Source organism: Papilio xuthus, unplaced genomic scaffold (genome assembly GCF_000836235.2).
Source record: "Papilio xuthus unplaced genomic scaffold, Pxut_1.1 DF826945.1, whole genome shotgun sequence".
Taxonomy (NCBI): domain Eukaryota; kingdom Metazoa; phylum Arthropoda; class Insecta; order Lepidoptera; family Papilionidae; genus Papilio; species Papilio xuthus.
In genome coordinates this window covers 7,575,878-7,592,529 of record NW_013531704.1, presented here as the reverse complement: position 1 = coordinate 7,592,529, position 16,652 = coordinate 7,575,878, and the positions used below count along the sequence as shown (strand labels likewise).

At 39.4% G+C, this 16,652-nt stretch overlaps 1 protein-coding gene across 1 annotated transcript in view; it reads right to left on the bottom strand.

Annotated features, from left to right (window-relative positions):
• Positions 1 to 16,652, bottom strand: part of nonC (serine/threonine-protein kinase Smg1) — a 39,347-nt gene that overhangs the window by 1,318 nt on the left and 21,377 nt on the right. Inside the window, exons 2-9 of the mRNA XM_013316452.1 lie at positions 3,441 to 3,646; positions 1,628 to 2,957; positions 1,308 to 1,550; positions 1,041 to 1,213; positions 696 to 823; positions 394 to 617; positions 187 to 314; positions 17 to 95 (exon numbers count right to left, since the gene is read on the bottom strand). Coding sequence (XP_013171906.1) covers positions 17 to 95; positions 187 to 314; positions 394 to 617; positions 696 to 823; positions 1,041 to 1,213; positions 1,308 to 1,550; positions 1,628 to 2,957; positions 3,441 to 3,646 — 2,511 coding nt within the window. The remainder of the gene's footprint in view (positions 1 to 16; positions 96 to 186; positions 315 to 393; positions 618 to 695; positions 824 to 1,040; positions 1,214 to 1,307; positions 1,551 to 1,627; positions 2,958 to 3,440; positions 3,647 to 16,652) is intronic.

The following is a 16,652-nucleotide window of genomic DNA, read 5'->3' as shown; positions in this document are numbered from 1 at the left end:
GCCGGCCAGCGCGCGCCTGCTTGCCCGCCCACCCCGCCTCCAGCGCCCGCACCACCGACCGCAGCGCCGGGTTGGCGCCCGCGCCCCACTTCACCCTGATCACACCGAAATTGATTCCATTCATTACGTTCATGTCGACCTCATCGATCGTATCGGATGAGGATCGTGATAAGTATCGTGGTGTACCTCTGGTGCGCGGAGGCGACGAGCGACTGTGCGCGCGCGGTGGCGGCGGCCAGGCGCTCGCCCGCCGCGGCCAACTCGCGCGCGCGCCGCGCTAGCGCCGGCCCCGGGTCGCCGCTGCCGTTCAGCACCTGCACGCAGACATACACTTTATCGTGTCCGCATATAGAGGATAGCTGGTGGAGGGAGGAGGGAGGAGGGGGGAGCGACCTCGGCGTGCAGATGTCTGTGCGCGGCGCTGCGCAGTCGCGCCTCGCGTGCGGCGGCCTGCGCGGCCTGCAGGCGGCGGTGCGCGGCGTGCGCGCGCTCCAGCCGCGCCGCAGCCGCCTGCAGCGCGCCCGCCAGCACCGCGCCCCGCTCCGCCGCCCCGCCCCCGCACCCGCCCACCGACACCTTCTCGCACAGGGACTCCAGCGACACGCTCCATGAGGCGCCTGGACACAACCGAAATGTTTAATAACACCTCATACACCTTCTGCAATATTACGACAGGGAATGTCGGGCGCTGTTACCGATCTCCTTCTGCTCGACCTCCGCGCTGAGGTCGAGGCGGGCGCGGCGCAGCAGCAGACACAGCACGGTCGCCAGCGCCTTCGAGTGGATGCCCAGCACGCAGCGCGACACGTATTCCGCTGTGTACCTGTTAACGTAACATACAAATTTGTAATGTTATGTATTTGCATTACTTATAATGAAAAACCGTAAATTATAAAAGGCTGGGCCGATTCTGGCGACTTTTTTGGTTCTTCTGCAATGTAGCTTATGTTTGCAGGAATAACATGATCAATTTTTCAAATTCCTCGCCGACATGTGGCGGATATCCGCTAATAAATAAAGTGATGTAACAGTAATGTAACCTGCGCACGGGGCGGGCGAGCTGGGCGTCGTCCGGCGCGAGGGGCGGGGCGGCGCCGCGGTGTGCGGCCGCCAGCTGCGCGCACGCCGCCAGCACCTCCGCCGCCGTCTGCACGCGCCGCACCACGAAGATGTCCTCCAGCACCGCGCGCAGCGCCGGGCTCTGCATCGCCGCCTGCACACCGACCACACGCACCATCATCTTACCTTGCACCCAGAGGGAGCGGGGGAGAGGGGGAGAGCGGGAGAGCGGGAGCGGTGCGACTTACCGACATATGCATGGCATCGTTGACGTGGTCGATCTTCCTCCAGGCGGGCGGGGTAGGCGCGGCCAGGTGATCGGCCAGCTCGCGCGCGCGCAGCTCCACGGCCGCGAAGAGGCCGTTGAAGCCCATCAGCAGCATGCGTCCCGCGCCCGCCGCCTGCCCCTCCGCCTCGCGCGGCGCGCACAGCAGCGCCTCGTACCGCGCGCGCACCTCCGCCGCAGCCAGCGCCGCGCCGCTCGCCGGAGACTGGGCACGACAAACTCTCAGTACGCCGCTCGCCGGTGCTTCTTACAACACCGATTCTAAACGACTCTATTATTTACCTCCATGTCCATAACCAAGTATCTGAAATGCATCTCCAACTGCGCCAGGAGGTCGTTGAGCGGCACGGGGGAGTTCATGATGACGGCGTTCAATTCGGAGATCATGATGAGCACCGAGGGCTCCTCGGAGTGGATCTTCTTGAGGGCCTCGGGCAAGATGATGGTGCTGAAGTTGTAGTTGAGTTGCACCAGGTCGGCCAGCAGCAGGTTGGCGTTCCTGACGCATTCGACGGCCGCGGACGCGGCCTCGTCCTCGGCGGCGGCGGCCTGCAGCGGCAGCAACGACAGCAGCTCCACCGCTTGCACCGACAGCGCGTTCATGTCGTCCAGGAACCACTCGCCCTCCCGGGAGGTGAGGTCGACGAGGCAGTCGCCCGCGCTCTGCGCCCCCGTCTCCAGCATCAAGAACCTTCTGTTCAGGCTGCAGAGCATGCCGATCACTACGCCCTCGAGGGCGGCCGCGTTCCCCTCTCCGGCCCTCACCCAGGTCGTTATGTTCGTCTTGGCCTGCGCGTATGCCTCCTGCGCCAGCGCGACGGCGTCCGGTCCGCCCTCCAGCTGCAACCTCTCCAAGCATTTGTTAAGTTGTGCGTTTGCGTCTGCGTTGATTTGCTGCAGACGATAGTTGTAGGCGGCGATCTGTTGCGGGTCGCCGGCGCCGGTGTCGGCGGCGATGAGCGCGGCGAGCTGGTTGGAGACCTCGCGGCAGACCTCGGGCAGGTCGGTGTCGAGGGCGGCGGCCAGGTACTTGCGGAACATCACGATGCGGTGGTACTCGGTGCGGCTCTGGGGGTAGTACTGGGAGATGGCGACGTACTGGGACAGCAGCTCGAGGCAGCCGCGCACCAGCGCGCTCATCTGCTGCATGCTCTGGTTCAGCTCCGCCTCCGCTTGCTCGCACTGGGATATCATCGAGCTCTGCCCGGCGTTCGTCATAAATTCCTTTATGTGCTCAAAAATCGAGCTCTCGTCGTCCTCGCTGGTACCTGAAAACTCTTGAACCCACGTCATCAGCTGGGGTCCATTCAGCACTTCATTAGTTGTAGCGAAATTCTCTATTTGAGTGTCGAAATCTTTTAATATCTTTATGAGCGCCTTCATGGAATCCTCGACGGCATTCTTGGCTTGCTTGTACGATGAGTACTTCTGCGATATAGCATAGAGCGGGTGGCTGCTGAGGTTGGGCCCGTACGCTTCGATCTCTTTAATCAACGCCATCTGCTGGTGGCAGTCTTGCAGCTTTGTCTCTATCGACAGCAGCTCCTCCTTCTCTGCGGCCCACTTCTCCACGGCTTGTTGCACCTCGGGTAATATCGACATGAGCTGTTCTCTGAAATAATACTTATGTATTAATAACATTCACCTATAAAGTCCAGTCAGCACTTGATGACTTGTTCACATGTTGAAAGTTTGTTCCTTATGTGGTAAAGGCGGTAATACTACTTCTAAATTGAACAAGCACAACAAATAAGTGTCATGATACATATCTGAATTTTCCTTATTTTCGTATAGTTATCGGCGGCCCGTAAAGATACGTAGCTCATATTAAACGCGGGCACGCGAGCTCAACGCGGCGCGGCGGGAACGCGCACGGCCAAATTAGATTCTCTTTTTATGGGCAGCAATAAAAGTTTGCGTATTACGTGAGTCGAGAATTGCTAAAGTTATACATTCGAGGAAAATTTACAATACCTTATATTAATATTCAATCAATAAGTAGTACACTCCCCTACAATGACAATCCTTCAGTTGCTCACGCATCACTTATAACCATGAATATGAGACGGCATAAGTTAGTTTTGTGGGAACTCACGTGACGTCATCGATGGAGTGCTCCATCTCGCGCACCCTGACGGCGAGCATGGCGCGCGCGGCGCGGACGTGGCGCGCCCCGCGACGCCGCCCGCCGCCCCACTCCACCAGCGGGTCGTACACGAATGCCTCCAGCAGCGTCAGCAGAGTCTCCCGGCCGCGTCGCACGCTGCGCAGGACGTGCTCGCATGCCAAACGGAATATACCCTGCGCACACACACTACTGTTACACCATTATATAGATCAATCGAGATCTTGCAATATGAAACACTTGTAGTAAGAAGAAAAGCTCTTATTTTACTTGTATTCTACATTTCTTTAATTGTTAAGCTTTACCAGTATCCCCAATGAAAAAGTCAATATAATAAGTTCCTTTGCCATCATATTTGGTACGCTGTCGTATCGTAGGCTCATTGATCGGCAAGTTCATTAAAAATAAAACATGATACATATAAAGTAGTAAAGAAAACATTTTGATGAAACTAAACATTTTTTTTTATATCATAAGGTGGCAAACGAGCGAGCGGCCACCTGAAATCGCTGAAATAGCGAAGTGACCGTTGCCCATAGACATACGCAATTGCATATGCGTTGCCTACCTTTAATCGAGGGAGGAGAGGATGCACAGAAAGAAAATATTTTCCCTACCCATGCATCCTCTCATCCGGAAAGTCCACTTCCATTTTCCCATCTTTTCCTTATAAGAAAAAGGATGGGAAGGGAAAGAGGACTATATTAGGCCTCCGGGACGCACACTCATCAGACGAAACGCGGAATTGCTTCCACTTCACGCCTGTCTTCTGTGTGGTCGTGGTATTTCACCGGGCGAACAGGGCCAATTCGTGCGAAGATGTTAAAGCGGGCTCTACCACTGTTAAATTAATTTAATACATATACTTGGTATATGTCAATAGTCCCACAAATATAAGAAATATATCTTAAACAAACAGATAATGATTGTTGTTTCAATATTAAAGTATAAAAAAATGATATGAGATATCGGAACGATGTCTGAACAAAGACAAGCGGAGTAGGATTTTATATACAGTCGCGTTGTTTGTTCAATAAACAACATAGTATGTTGAAGTTGTATTACAGCGATCGCTCAAAAGAACAATGTGAGTATACATTACGATAGATTTAACATTATTACGAGAACAATAAAAGAAAAGAATAAATGCCGCAAAAAATTAGACGACCTTCAAGTAAAAATACGTCACAACAATAGCTAAAATGAAGATTGTTTTATATCTTCGGGCAAAAGAATAATAAATAAATATAACTATTTCAACTCAATTTAAAATCTCTTTGTAGCTGTTTCTCCTATTGACACAGCAGTTTTAAATTTTTCGTAGACCTTGTGAAATATAGTCTGAATAATACATAGAACTTTAGAACATAAAGAGACGTAGCGTATTACATTTTTCGGCAAGCTACGTTACCCATTGTAAAAGCTACAAAACCGTGAAGGAATATAATAAACGTAACGCGTAAAATATATAAATTTAACCCCTAAAATATATACAAAATATGTAAACCAACAATTTTGAAAATAACAAGTAATATAATATAATATTTGTTCTTAACTAAATATTTACCAGTTCCGAGGTTATACGTTTATTAAGTTTAGTACTCGTACAACTTGTAATAACGGTCTATTTCACTTTTGTAGATAATTAAACTAACAAAGTAGCCTTTGTGATAATTATTTTCCGTGCCTTTTGTAATTATATGTTAAAAAATTGTGTTTACAATTAGACATATAATCATGAAAAATATTGTCATAATAAAATAAATAATGCGATTCACTGGGATTGACATTCGACAATTAGTAAGTCATCATGATGATCATGATGTTATCTTAATCGCTTATTAGACTGAGCGATAACATAACACAGTTTCTATACAAGATAACCGACATCAATACACTGTAACATGTACCCGCCCGCATGGAAACAGGCGCTATGGAAATTACCACAGGCTCTGTTTATTAGCACGATATTGATTGGATTACTGCGACAGTAATACAATGATAAAATAGCCACGGTTTTTAACAAGTAAATGCGTGTAACCAGTAGTATTAAATGATTACATTCGTTTACGTAAAGTACCGAAGTAATTGTCTCTATAGAAACTAAACAAATATTACATTAGTGATTATGGCTATAAGAAAGTAGCGCTCATATTTTAGCCACGTATGTTCTAGTTGAAGATAACATCAAAAATAACGTTTGCATTGTTTTCGATACGAAAATCCAATCAGATAATTCGATTTGTGCTTACAACGGTTGCGTGGTCGCGTATTGCAGCGTAGATTGTGCAGTGAGGCACGGTGGACGTTGGAAGATGGATTCCAGTTAATTGACAATTAACTGAAACTACAAACGCGGTTGCTGCGGCGAGCGACGACCAGTTTCCCGCGAACTCACGTCAAAATTATATTCAAACATTTCACATTTCAATTGATTAAAATTGTGTTTTGATTCATTTCAAAATGGTCATTTATTACATTAATGACTTATTGCCAAATGCGTGTAAAATATATCAATGTATGATGTTTCTTTTCTTATATCTAGGAGACAGGCATACAGCAACGGAGCCAATTTTATAACAGTAATGTTATTTTCGGTAGTGGGCAACGTCACAGATCGATAGTGGTGCCCCGAAGGACGTCTAGCTTGGCGACGCGCCAGCTCGCAGCCAGCTCACAACCTTGACCTGATACATCCTCTAGGACACGCTGTTGTCGACCACACAATACTATTTATACATTCATTATGTAGTTTTTTTCAATGCGCTAAAATATATTGTTTGATTTCGACCTTGAGTACTAGTTTATAGAATAAGCCTAAGAGTGGTATTGAAGCTTACGAGTAAATGATAAATCGTTGTAGACAGCATCACCTAAAACGTCCAAGTCTAGAGGTAGCGGTCAAAGCAACAACGATTTTCCTTTAAATATGAATGAAATATTTTATAAATCGCTTAAACAAAACCTGTCAACTACCCTGTCTTTCTGATAGATATTCGATATTTACCCTGTAAAACAGTTTTGTAACGCGTTCATTTCGATACAATGGGTCACTAGGAGCACGTGTTTACGTTTTTTGGAGAAAAGATAAAGTTCTATGGTTAGTACAAATGACCAAATAAGTTTTTGCCACACTCCTCTTACATCCCACGTAAGTAAATCAAATATGTGAAATCGTAATATAACATAGTAAATACCTATGCCATATAGTAGTCATAATCAACATAAGGAACGCTTATGAAATGTGTTCGGAATTGGGACGCAGTGACCCGGCGCATACCGCTCCCAAGACGGCGCGCGACCTCAAACACCGATTTAATACCGTACTTTATGTATGCATTATTCAAATTGATACAAAACCAATATATTATTTATAATTAAATCTTAAGATGAATGAACAAAACTTTTTACGTAACACTAACAAAGGAAGTTCAACAGTACTAAATGGTGAGAAATATATAAGAAAAAATGGTTGCCCAAAAACCATGTTCGTTTAAAAATAGATGTTTTATATACTTTATTTGTATGAAAACAATCAAATTCTCATGGAACTAAATCTAGCATTGCTCTGAGCTAGTGCTACGCACTTCGTAGCTCAGCGTAGAGCTTGTAACAATAGAAGTAAAAATTAAAATTCAAAAATTACTACCATTTTCATAGGAATATAAAATTTGAGTTAATTATTTATGTAAGGTAACTTGAAAGGTCGGTGAAGTAGAAAGGAAAAAAAAGAAAAGTTAGTCTGTACTAACGAACTCTTTACATTTTACTATTAAGTATTTGAAAGTAATTCAAATATTTAGCGAAAATAAAAGTTCAAAACATTCGCACTTTTATTAAAAGAGCAATCGTAATTGACGCATTTAGTGTACTAAGAAGTATAATTAGCACAATCTGCAGAGTTAGGTCCGTCGTACACAAAGCAATATAAATCTCCGAAGCCCTTGTGATTGTAGTCGCAAAACGATTTATGCAATAGAATGTCACAGCGCTTCGTACACACCGCATATCGCCAAAGACAGTCATTCGCAACCTCGCTGTCGGTGAAGTTTTCAAGTCGGCAGAGCAAATCTATATTGTATAAATCTATATTGTAGTCGCTATGCTTGCACTAACCAAATAAAGGATTCTGATCGACAATTCAACTTTGTATATACGGAGCACGTGCAACGCGATTCTCGCGACGCAACCATACAATATTAGCTTCGACAATTTATGTTAGCTTGTGTAAGAAGGACCTTATTAGTGTGTAGGCGACATTCGCAGTGACCTAGAAACGGGATCCATCTGTGAGATTACAAAGCCACTGCCTTCCAAGTCAATTAAATGTATACTTAGTTCTACGGCACTGGCGTCGTTCCATCTCTTACGTTGCCTTATAGCAGTCGTCTAGAATTTATTATTGCTACTACTGCTATAGAGGATGCATTACGGTTTTAAAATATCAAACGTAGAAACTAAGCATTTATCAATCAAAAAACAGTAGTTTGGCTTTGATTTGACATCATTTAGTAAAGCTCGTAGAAAAAGTTTCAAAACAAAAAATATACGATTTATCCAAATTGAACAAAGGCATTACAGCTGCAAGTTGCATGAATGTCGAGGTTGGCAAATTTAGTGTGACCTAGATTATACTAGTCTGCCAGTAGGAAGACGTGCGCGTTTGCACTGGCAAGACCATCGATCAGCAGGCGCTCGGTGCAGCAAATGGGTCAAGTGTCCGTCACTAATGAGGAAAAATATCCGGAGCATCACCCCCTCTATCCTTCGCAACGAGCATTCCGATTGAAACCTATCGCTACGTTAACTGCTACTATTCATTGAAAGTGTAACCTGAAATACATGGATGACTGCCAGGTCTAAGATGGAGTGAAGGGAAGGAGACTAATAAAGAAATCGAATGCCACCCTATACTAGAAGAAAAGACAAAGCTATAAGCTTCATAAATACATTTTACCTCTCAATTTCTTCACTAACAAATAGACACAGTTATAAAAGGGTTATTTCAATAACCTTTTTTACTTAAACTAAATATTTTATCAAAAAAAGTTTCCTTTGTCAATTTTTAATATAAACGCGTTTAAAATGTCTTCAGTATGTAGGTCAGTGGAGAAGCCTAACTTTATGTTTGCGAACTTTGAAGCCTTACGGCAGGTGGTGGGACTCGCTAACACAAAATATTATAAGGAAAAGGATAACTTGAAATTGCTTTCAAGTTATAACTTTAAATATGATTAACTAAACTCTATGTAATGATATATTATATGGCCAAATGAATCGTAGCACATAATATTTTACATTACATAAAAGCTGTAGCAATATATTTTATCTTTTTGTTTGACGACGAATTCAAAGTTACTTACATACATCTTACTTTATCTTATAATAATGTTTAGTAGAGTGATATATCAGCTATTCGATCAATGTCGTCATTCAAATTAGCAATTGTCAAATCAATGGACAGGATAACTGTTGAAATGAACATGTCATTACTTATTCCCTAACCTAACTAAGGCGTCATACTTAATTGCAGATTACACGGATTATGTAATCAATCACGCTAAACATATGAAGACAAGATTCTAAAGACATCAATAGTTGCATTAAGAAATAATACCAGTAAATAGACCATAACATAAAATGTTACTATATTTAAAAATGTGAACATGTTATGTACATGAACTAATGTATTAATAATGAATCAACTTGAGGTCATAAATAACGTGTACTAACATGAGATATAATAATAAATTGCTACATTCTTTCGCTCCAGATTTTCGGCAAACGTATCAAATATATGGGACAAGCCTTAACGATGAAAAACGACCGGCTGTTGTCTTATGTTTTTATGTTCAAGTACATTTACTTTTAATTGAGATAAGAGAAATCAAGAAATTCCTTTTTAAATACTGCTAGTAGATAATAAGCTTTCAGAATGCTTTTGGTAACTTTTATACTACATTGTATGGAGAAAATTTGTTTCCCCATTTATTCCAAATAATCTCAAAACGTACCGATATTTTATTTTTTTACACAAATAGAACTATTAGAAAACCTATTTACAATTAAACAATAAATTGTAGATAGATAAGAGTCTAGTTTAATTTTAATAGTTTTCAAAAAAGTTAGAAAAATTAAACAGACAAATTATTATGTTTAGAATAATCTAATTAAATTCGTAACTTGAAACGACATGAAATGAAAAATACCTAGTATTTTAATGAGATAGTTATAGAATTGAATACATACATCTTTTAGTAAAGGTTCAAGTGTTTTCCCTTGGATAATTGCGGGCGCGGACGATAGCGGCGATATGGATATCTTATCTTCTGCCTACGCAAACTGCACGCGCGCTGCTCACATGTTAATAGACACATATTACTCCAATACAAGATATTTGCTAATAGCATGTGATTATAATCTACATTATATCTTCGTATTGCTTTCTTTCATAATCATCATCAACACTAAACATTTAGTAAATATTTGAAAACTCTCTATTGGGTAATAATAATTTTAATGTTTCACAATTAGTTTTCATACTTAAATGGCTACATAAATATCAACAAACTTGAGAAACAATAAAGCGGGGTCTATGCCCGTAGGGTTCGTAGACCCGCTACAAACTTCGTAGCATGGTTCTACGTCGCCTGCATTTGGCCGTAAGTTTATACTAACCAAACGCCATTGCAACATATTGCTATCCCTTACTTTCTCTTTGATAAAACAGAGACAACAATGCTTTTGTACAAGTGCTTCGGCAGTGTACACCCTCGGTTTCATACGGTGTGTTTCACTACACGGCTCCTAAATATTTAATAAACCGTATTCAAATCTTTGAGATACATTGTACTGTTCTCAGTAGTTAATATTAAATGATTGCAAGCTCTCAAACTTGCTTTACTAATTCTAAAAATAGTGGAAGTCATAATAAACCATAATCTCTCGTCTTGTAATAATCTTTACATTTATATTCTATAATTATGCGAAAATGCGCATAAAATATTAAAAAAATTACATTAAAATAAGATGAAATATCTTGAACAGTGTGCAGTAACCAAACTTCATACAAAATACTGAATAAAATAAATAAAACATACTATCTGAAAAGGAAGCTAAATTACTTTTTCGCATAACAATCACAAGTGTTTAATATATTATACGACGCAACAATATCAAGAAAATAAACTCTATTTATAAAACAGAATAAATTCTGTAATGTTCGAGAGATTTTTAAATTCTTTCGCACGCAAACAAAACCAATGTAGCTGTGTCGTGAAAATATCGATACAAGAGTTTTACATATCGACGTACTAAAAATACTTTGGTGGAATAGATAAAGGGCAATATAAAGGTTATTATGACATCTTTTTATGGCAGCTTTTTGAATGCGCAATAAAGATATGGGTGTATAATAAAATTTGTGTACTGTGGACGCCGTCAGCCCGCCCATAAACAGGAAAATAATTTGCGCCGCTCATTGTGTATAGAGATATGGTAATATCTGCACATCTGACTTATCCACATAAACGTTTTATATTTTCCAATCATTGAAAAAGAACTATCTAATCGTTTGATGAAACATTACCTTTATTATCAGTGTATACAAATAAGGAAGTTTACAAACAAATCAAAAGACAAATAAAAAACAAGTATATGCAATATTCAGATATCACTGCAGAAATAAATGCTAGTTATAAAATAAAAATCTTTTAAATTGCTCTCTTTATAAAAGCATTTCTCACGCGATAACTTGACCCGAACTTAAAATCTTCATTAAAGTCAAGTTAATACAACTTGAATCAATTTCAGTAACAAAGCGTCGCGCCGGCAGCGACCAACATGCCAGTGACATTGGGACGAACCCCTGGCACCGTGCCAGACAGAGGGACAGCAACACGTGGGGCCGCGGGTTTGAAAAGCTGAGTTTATGTACGTGTTAAGCACCAAATGTTTAAATAGATTCCGATACAGCCCGCATTTTTTCCCGCTACGATTTCCCTTTGAGGCGCGACATGCGGGCTTTAATCACAGATACAAAATTAAATAGTCCTTAATCGTAATATAGTATATAATACATTAAGTAAGGGTTTTTAAATATATATGTAGATGACGTCATAATCGTATGATATCACAGTAAAAGTGGTTGAAATCAATAAATCAATCAATCAAGTATCGTTTAGTGTAATTGAATATAAAATACTGGTCCAAAAATAGATGTAATACCATTACTGCGCATGCTATTTAGTGTAGTCGTTAGTAAATGTCCTAACATTGAATTATTTTTACGATGTCTCGAATAATATAATAAAAATTAAATTGATTAAGTTACTTATTCGTAAGACAAAGTCAATGTTAGTTGATCTAACATTGACTTTATGTTCTCTTAATTGAATAATGAACATTTTAGATAAATAATTTAAAACTTCCACAGTAAGTAATTAAAACATATCATCCAGTTAAAAGATACAAATGTGTAGTATATAAAACTTACCGCAACACAACGGTTCGTACATAGGAGTAGCAAATTCATGTATTCATGAATAACAAGCATCTTACCTGAAACAACATCATTAAATTGTTAATATATGCAAATAAAGCAGCGTTCGAACTCACATATACGTAATTGGTAAACGTAATTTATGAATTAGGGTTAGACAAGGGTATGTAAAATATAAATAAAACATAAATAAATAAAATATTATTACATATTTTCATAACCGCGGTCCGTACACAGCGTATTCACGTTTATATATATTTCACGTTACGTTATTTATCTCTTACTCGAGCTCTAAGGGTCCCAGTTTATGTTAAACAACCTGTACTCTTAATAATCGTTCTGTCTGTAAAGTCTGAAAAAGTCCTCACAAAAGCTTTATGTATATTAGTTGAAAATCGTACCTGACCTCGTATTTAAAGCCTTAATAACCACAAAAAAATAACGTAACAATGCTCGAAAAATTGAGCACACATTCAAATTGGCCGTCTCGTTCATCCTTTGCCAAGGACATTTACGTAACATGTGTATATTATCTGGGCGAGTAGTATCCGTGGCGCCCCCTGGCGACAAGCCAGTACACTCAATGTCACGAGCGCGTTACATAACATTTGACTGGAGCCTACTCTAGGCCAGGAACGACGTTAGTCAATTACCCAAGTCAACCGTATCGTTAAAAAAACGAAAGCCAAAATTTTGTAATTTAATTTTAATTCTTTAAGTTGGTTTGTTAGTTACAGTCTTGCTTAATTAACACAATCCAATCACTTATATCAAATGTATGGCAGAGAAAATGTATCAGAGTCATAATTAGTTTAACTTTGTCACGGCCTTCCATTACTAAAGCTTTTAAAGCGTAATTTCCCATTGAAAACTCTAAATGTATTTACTTTTGTCAGAAAGTTTACGTGCAAACGTAACTAATAAGCAGACTTATGAATCTTTTTAGAGCAAGGACAAGAGACGCTGAAAGCCTAGATATTTACAGACGCATAAACGGGTCAAGGTCATGTAAACTGAGCAATAATGAATATAAGTTGAAACAAGTAAACAGCGATATCTATGAAGTTTAGCTCGTAGACATCACGGAGCCGCGTTTTCCATTTAAGTATTATCTCACTACTAAGGATTTTCATTACATATTTTAACATTTACAGTCGTGGTATAATTTATTTTTATCCTAAAACATTGAGCGTATCATGTTTCGTAACCGTTTGGATGAAACGAATGAATAAGATATTGTTATTCAGAAAACAACGTAGAACAGTAAACAAATTGTAAGCATTATTTGTTACGTAAATTGTACTCTCCCTACCAGGGCGAGATATTTCTAGCGGCACTCTACAATGCATCTGAATGAGTGAATAACATTCACAGCGTCTGTATAAATGAAAGGAAAACAATTGAACGCCATCATTAAATGTAGCGCTCGCGTAGCATTGGCGTAGCACTATGTAGCTCCGTATCGATTGTAGCAAACAACATTCTGCATTCGTGATTTATTCAAATTACACGAATTGCTTTATAGCGTTATAATTTAACCGGTTGACAAAATAATACATATTACAGTGCAGCAAAATTTAAATAAGCTAAAGTTAACTTGATAGGTAGAGTACGAAATTACAAAGGTTGATATCTCTATGAATCTTCAAAGTGGTACAACTTCGAATTAACCTCTATCAATTTTAACCTGTCTAGAAGTCTACTAAAATGGCTCCACATTTATGTAACGGTGTAAAAGTCCCCGTTATGATTAAACAAATGAAGTTAGACGTTCGACCTAACATTGCTAAAAACAATCATCATAACGTCGTACACGTTTTATAGTGGATTAGTTAACATTAGTTAATATTTTATCTAAACACTAGTTTGTTTATAACAATATAAAATATAGTAAGGACTAAATCCCTTGGAATCATCTTAACATACTGTGACTTTTATAAATTAAGGTTTATGATACAAAATGGCCATCCGGTGCGGCCCAAAGCGTACAATGAAGATTTGTTACGGAGACCGGGGGGGGGGGGGCACAATGGATGGGCAAGAGGGGTTCGTCGCTAATGAGAGCCCGATGCAATCCACCAAACAATCCACGTATGATCGTTATAATGGGCCATTGTTTGCGCCACAACATAAATCACTATGACCTTTTTGGTACACATTATACAATAATTATGTAATTAATATTATTTGACAACGATGAGTTCTTCGATAATATGGCGCGCTAACGCTAACGCGATTCGCGTTCATAACCTACACACAGAACAAAAAACAATGTACCTAATTAAATTACGTGGGAATCCTAAAGGATTTAATTATTCTATAATACTTTAATCTTAGAGTAACGTAATTAGAAAACTGAAAATACTTTGTGAGCCTTTTAAATAAAGGATATTCACTAAGTGGAGGAAACATCCGGCTAAGCAGCGAAGAGTTTCCTTTGAAAAATTCTTTGTGTCAGATAAAAATTAAAACGCAGCGTTTTCCCATCTCCTGTAGCCAACAGCTGGTTTTAATAGTTAATGGTAAACGAGACGAGTTAAGAAGGATTAGAAAACATGTTCCATAGCGCTGGTTGCCTTCTTTGAGTTCTTCCGAATGGTTTACGACAAGCATAGAATGTTTGATGTATTATGAAATTACACGATTTAATATAATTTTTGTATGTGAGTAAAGGTAACGTATGTATACGTAACTCTTTTGACACAAACTATTCAATATATTCAATGTTAGTATAAACATTTGCACAGCGCGTATATTTTGTCGTTTTCCATCAAAGCAAAATCTTAAATATTTACAATAATATAAAGGCATAGAATGACAACAATTTTTTGTTAGTATAAATAATGTCGACCAATCACGAAGGTCATTTGATTTAAACACAGTATTTAAGAAACGCCTGTGGTATGGCGGTTGAGAAAATAATGAATGTTTTAGAAAAACTTCCAACTTGAATACGTCAGAATAAAATTTTTGTGACCAACTCGTCGCTTGCAAGTTCAAAACGTGAGATTTAAAGTCAACAATTATATCGCAACAAGATTACAATTAAAGAGCCAATATTCTATTTAACTCTTAATTTCAACCGCAAACCCCTGAGGCCTAAGCGTAAGCCGTTAATTTCGTCTTATCTTATCGTTAGAGTTATTTTACAATAGATTTAGAAGAAGAGAACAAAGACAATGTAACAATTCACATAGAATACAACAGAAGGACACTGGCCGCAAATACCAAAGTGCAAAATTTAAATAAAAAAAAGTCGATTTTTTAATTCGATAGTCAATAAAAAGGGTAAATTTGTTTTTTCTTTTTACTTGTTTTCACTTGGAGTAAGTAGAATCGAGAGTAACTCATACAGATGTTACCATGGTATGGTTATAGACAAAATTACTTTTGGCTGCCAACTCGGCGTTAGTTTTTGTTGAGCAGTGAGTTGGCTGGCAAACTACTTTAGCACCAAATAACATACAACTTTCACCGAACTAGAGACGCTACAAGTCACCTATAAATTTGTAAGAAATGTTTTTAAATTTAATATGTAAAAAAAGTACCAAAGAACAAAATATTTGCAAAGATATCGTCTTCGTACAAGTTTGACAGTTGTTGTCATCAAACAAATTTAGGAGGCGTATCTGAAGCCATGTTACAACGAATACATAATTTAGGCGACGTTCCAATGTTCCCCATTTCTTAGCAGTTACAAAAGATTGCTTGTTAACAACGATGAACAAAGTACACTTTCCCTTTCCCTTGTTATAATCAAACGAGGCAGTTATGAAGGCGGAACATTTTAATCCGTAGAAAATTTCCTCGAGCGCCCCCTATGTTCATACTTTGCATCACATTCTTCCCGCGTTTACCCTTGGCATTATTTAAGTTCTAACATCCAAAAATATATGGCCTTATTTTTGTATTAATTTTATCATGTGAAATATTAACTTTTGATGAAAGTAATCTGACGCATTTTAAGAAAAACCCATTGAGTGTAATGTTCTTTTGAAAAGGCTATATAAATAAAAAAAGTTTAAATTAAAGACTGAAACCTTTCCCAGTACACTCTAGTAAAACTTAAAACTTACCATTTGCCTGCGTAACCTCATTTTTTTAAACAGCCGTGAAAATGTAGTCATTGAATGCTCGACTAACTTTACTATTTTCAAAACTTCCTCTATTTTAATAAAATCTGAAATGAAAATTTGCAAGTTTGGCAAGCGTCCGCAAGGCGTGCGATGTGGTGGGAGCACATGTTAGAGATTTACTTTCTGGCAGCTTCCCGCATACATCTTCAATTCTATTTTAATTCCCAGATAAAGTACCATTTATATTATACATTTATAATGCATTTACATTAAATTTAATTGATAAGGATAAAAGAGATTACTGAAGTGTAGAGTAAAAGTATTTTTAGAGGAATCCACTGAAAACGTATATTTTATTAATACATTCAATAGGAAAGTTTTCAAAGCAGTCAATAATAGCAAATTACTTACTAGGAAGCTTTAGAGATCTTGTAATAGGTAGTTTATTAGCATCACTATCATCTACTTACAATTTTGGAAGGCGCAGTAAGATCAATGGAACTTACAAAGATGAAACGTTACGATAAATTTAATAACAACAAACACAAAAACGTTGTCGCAACATTATGCGCGACGGCGACAGTGAACGCGGCTGGGGCCACCCGT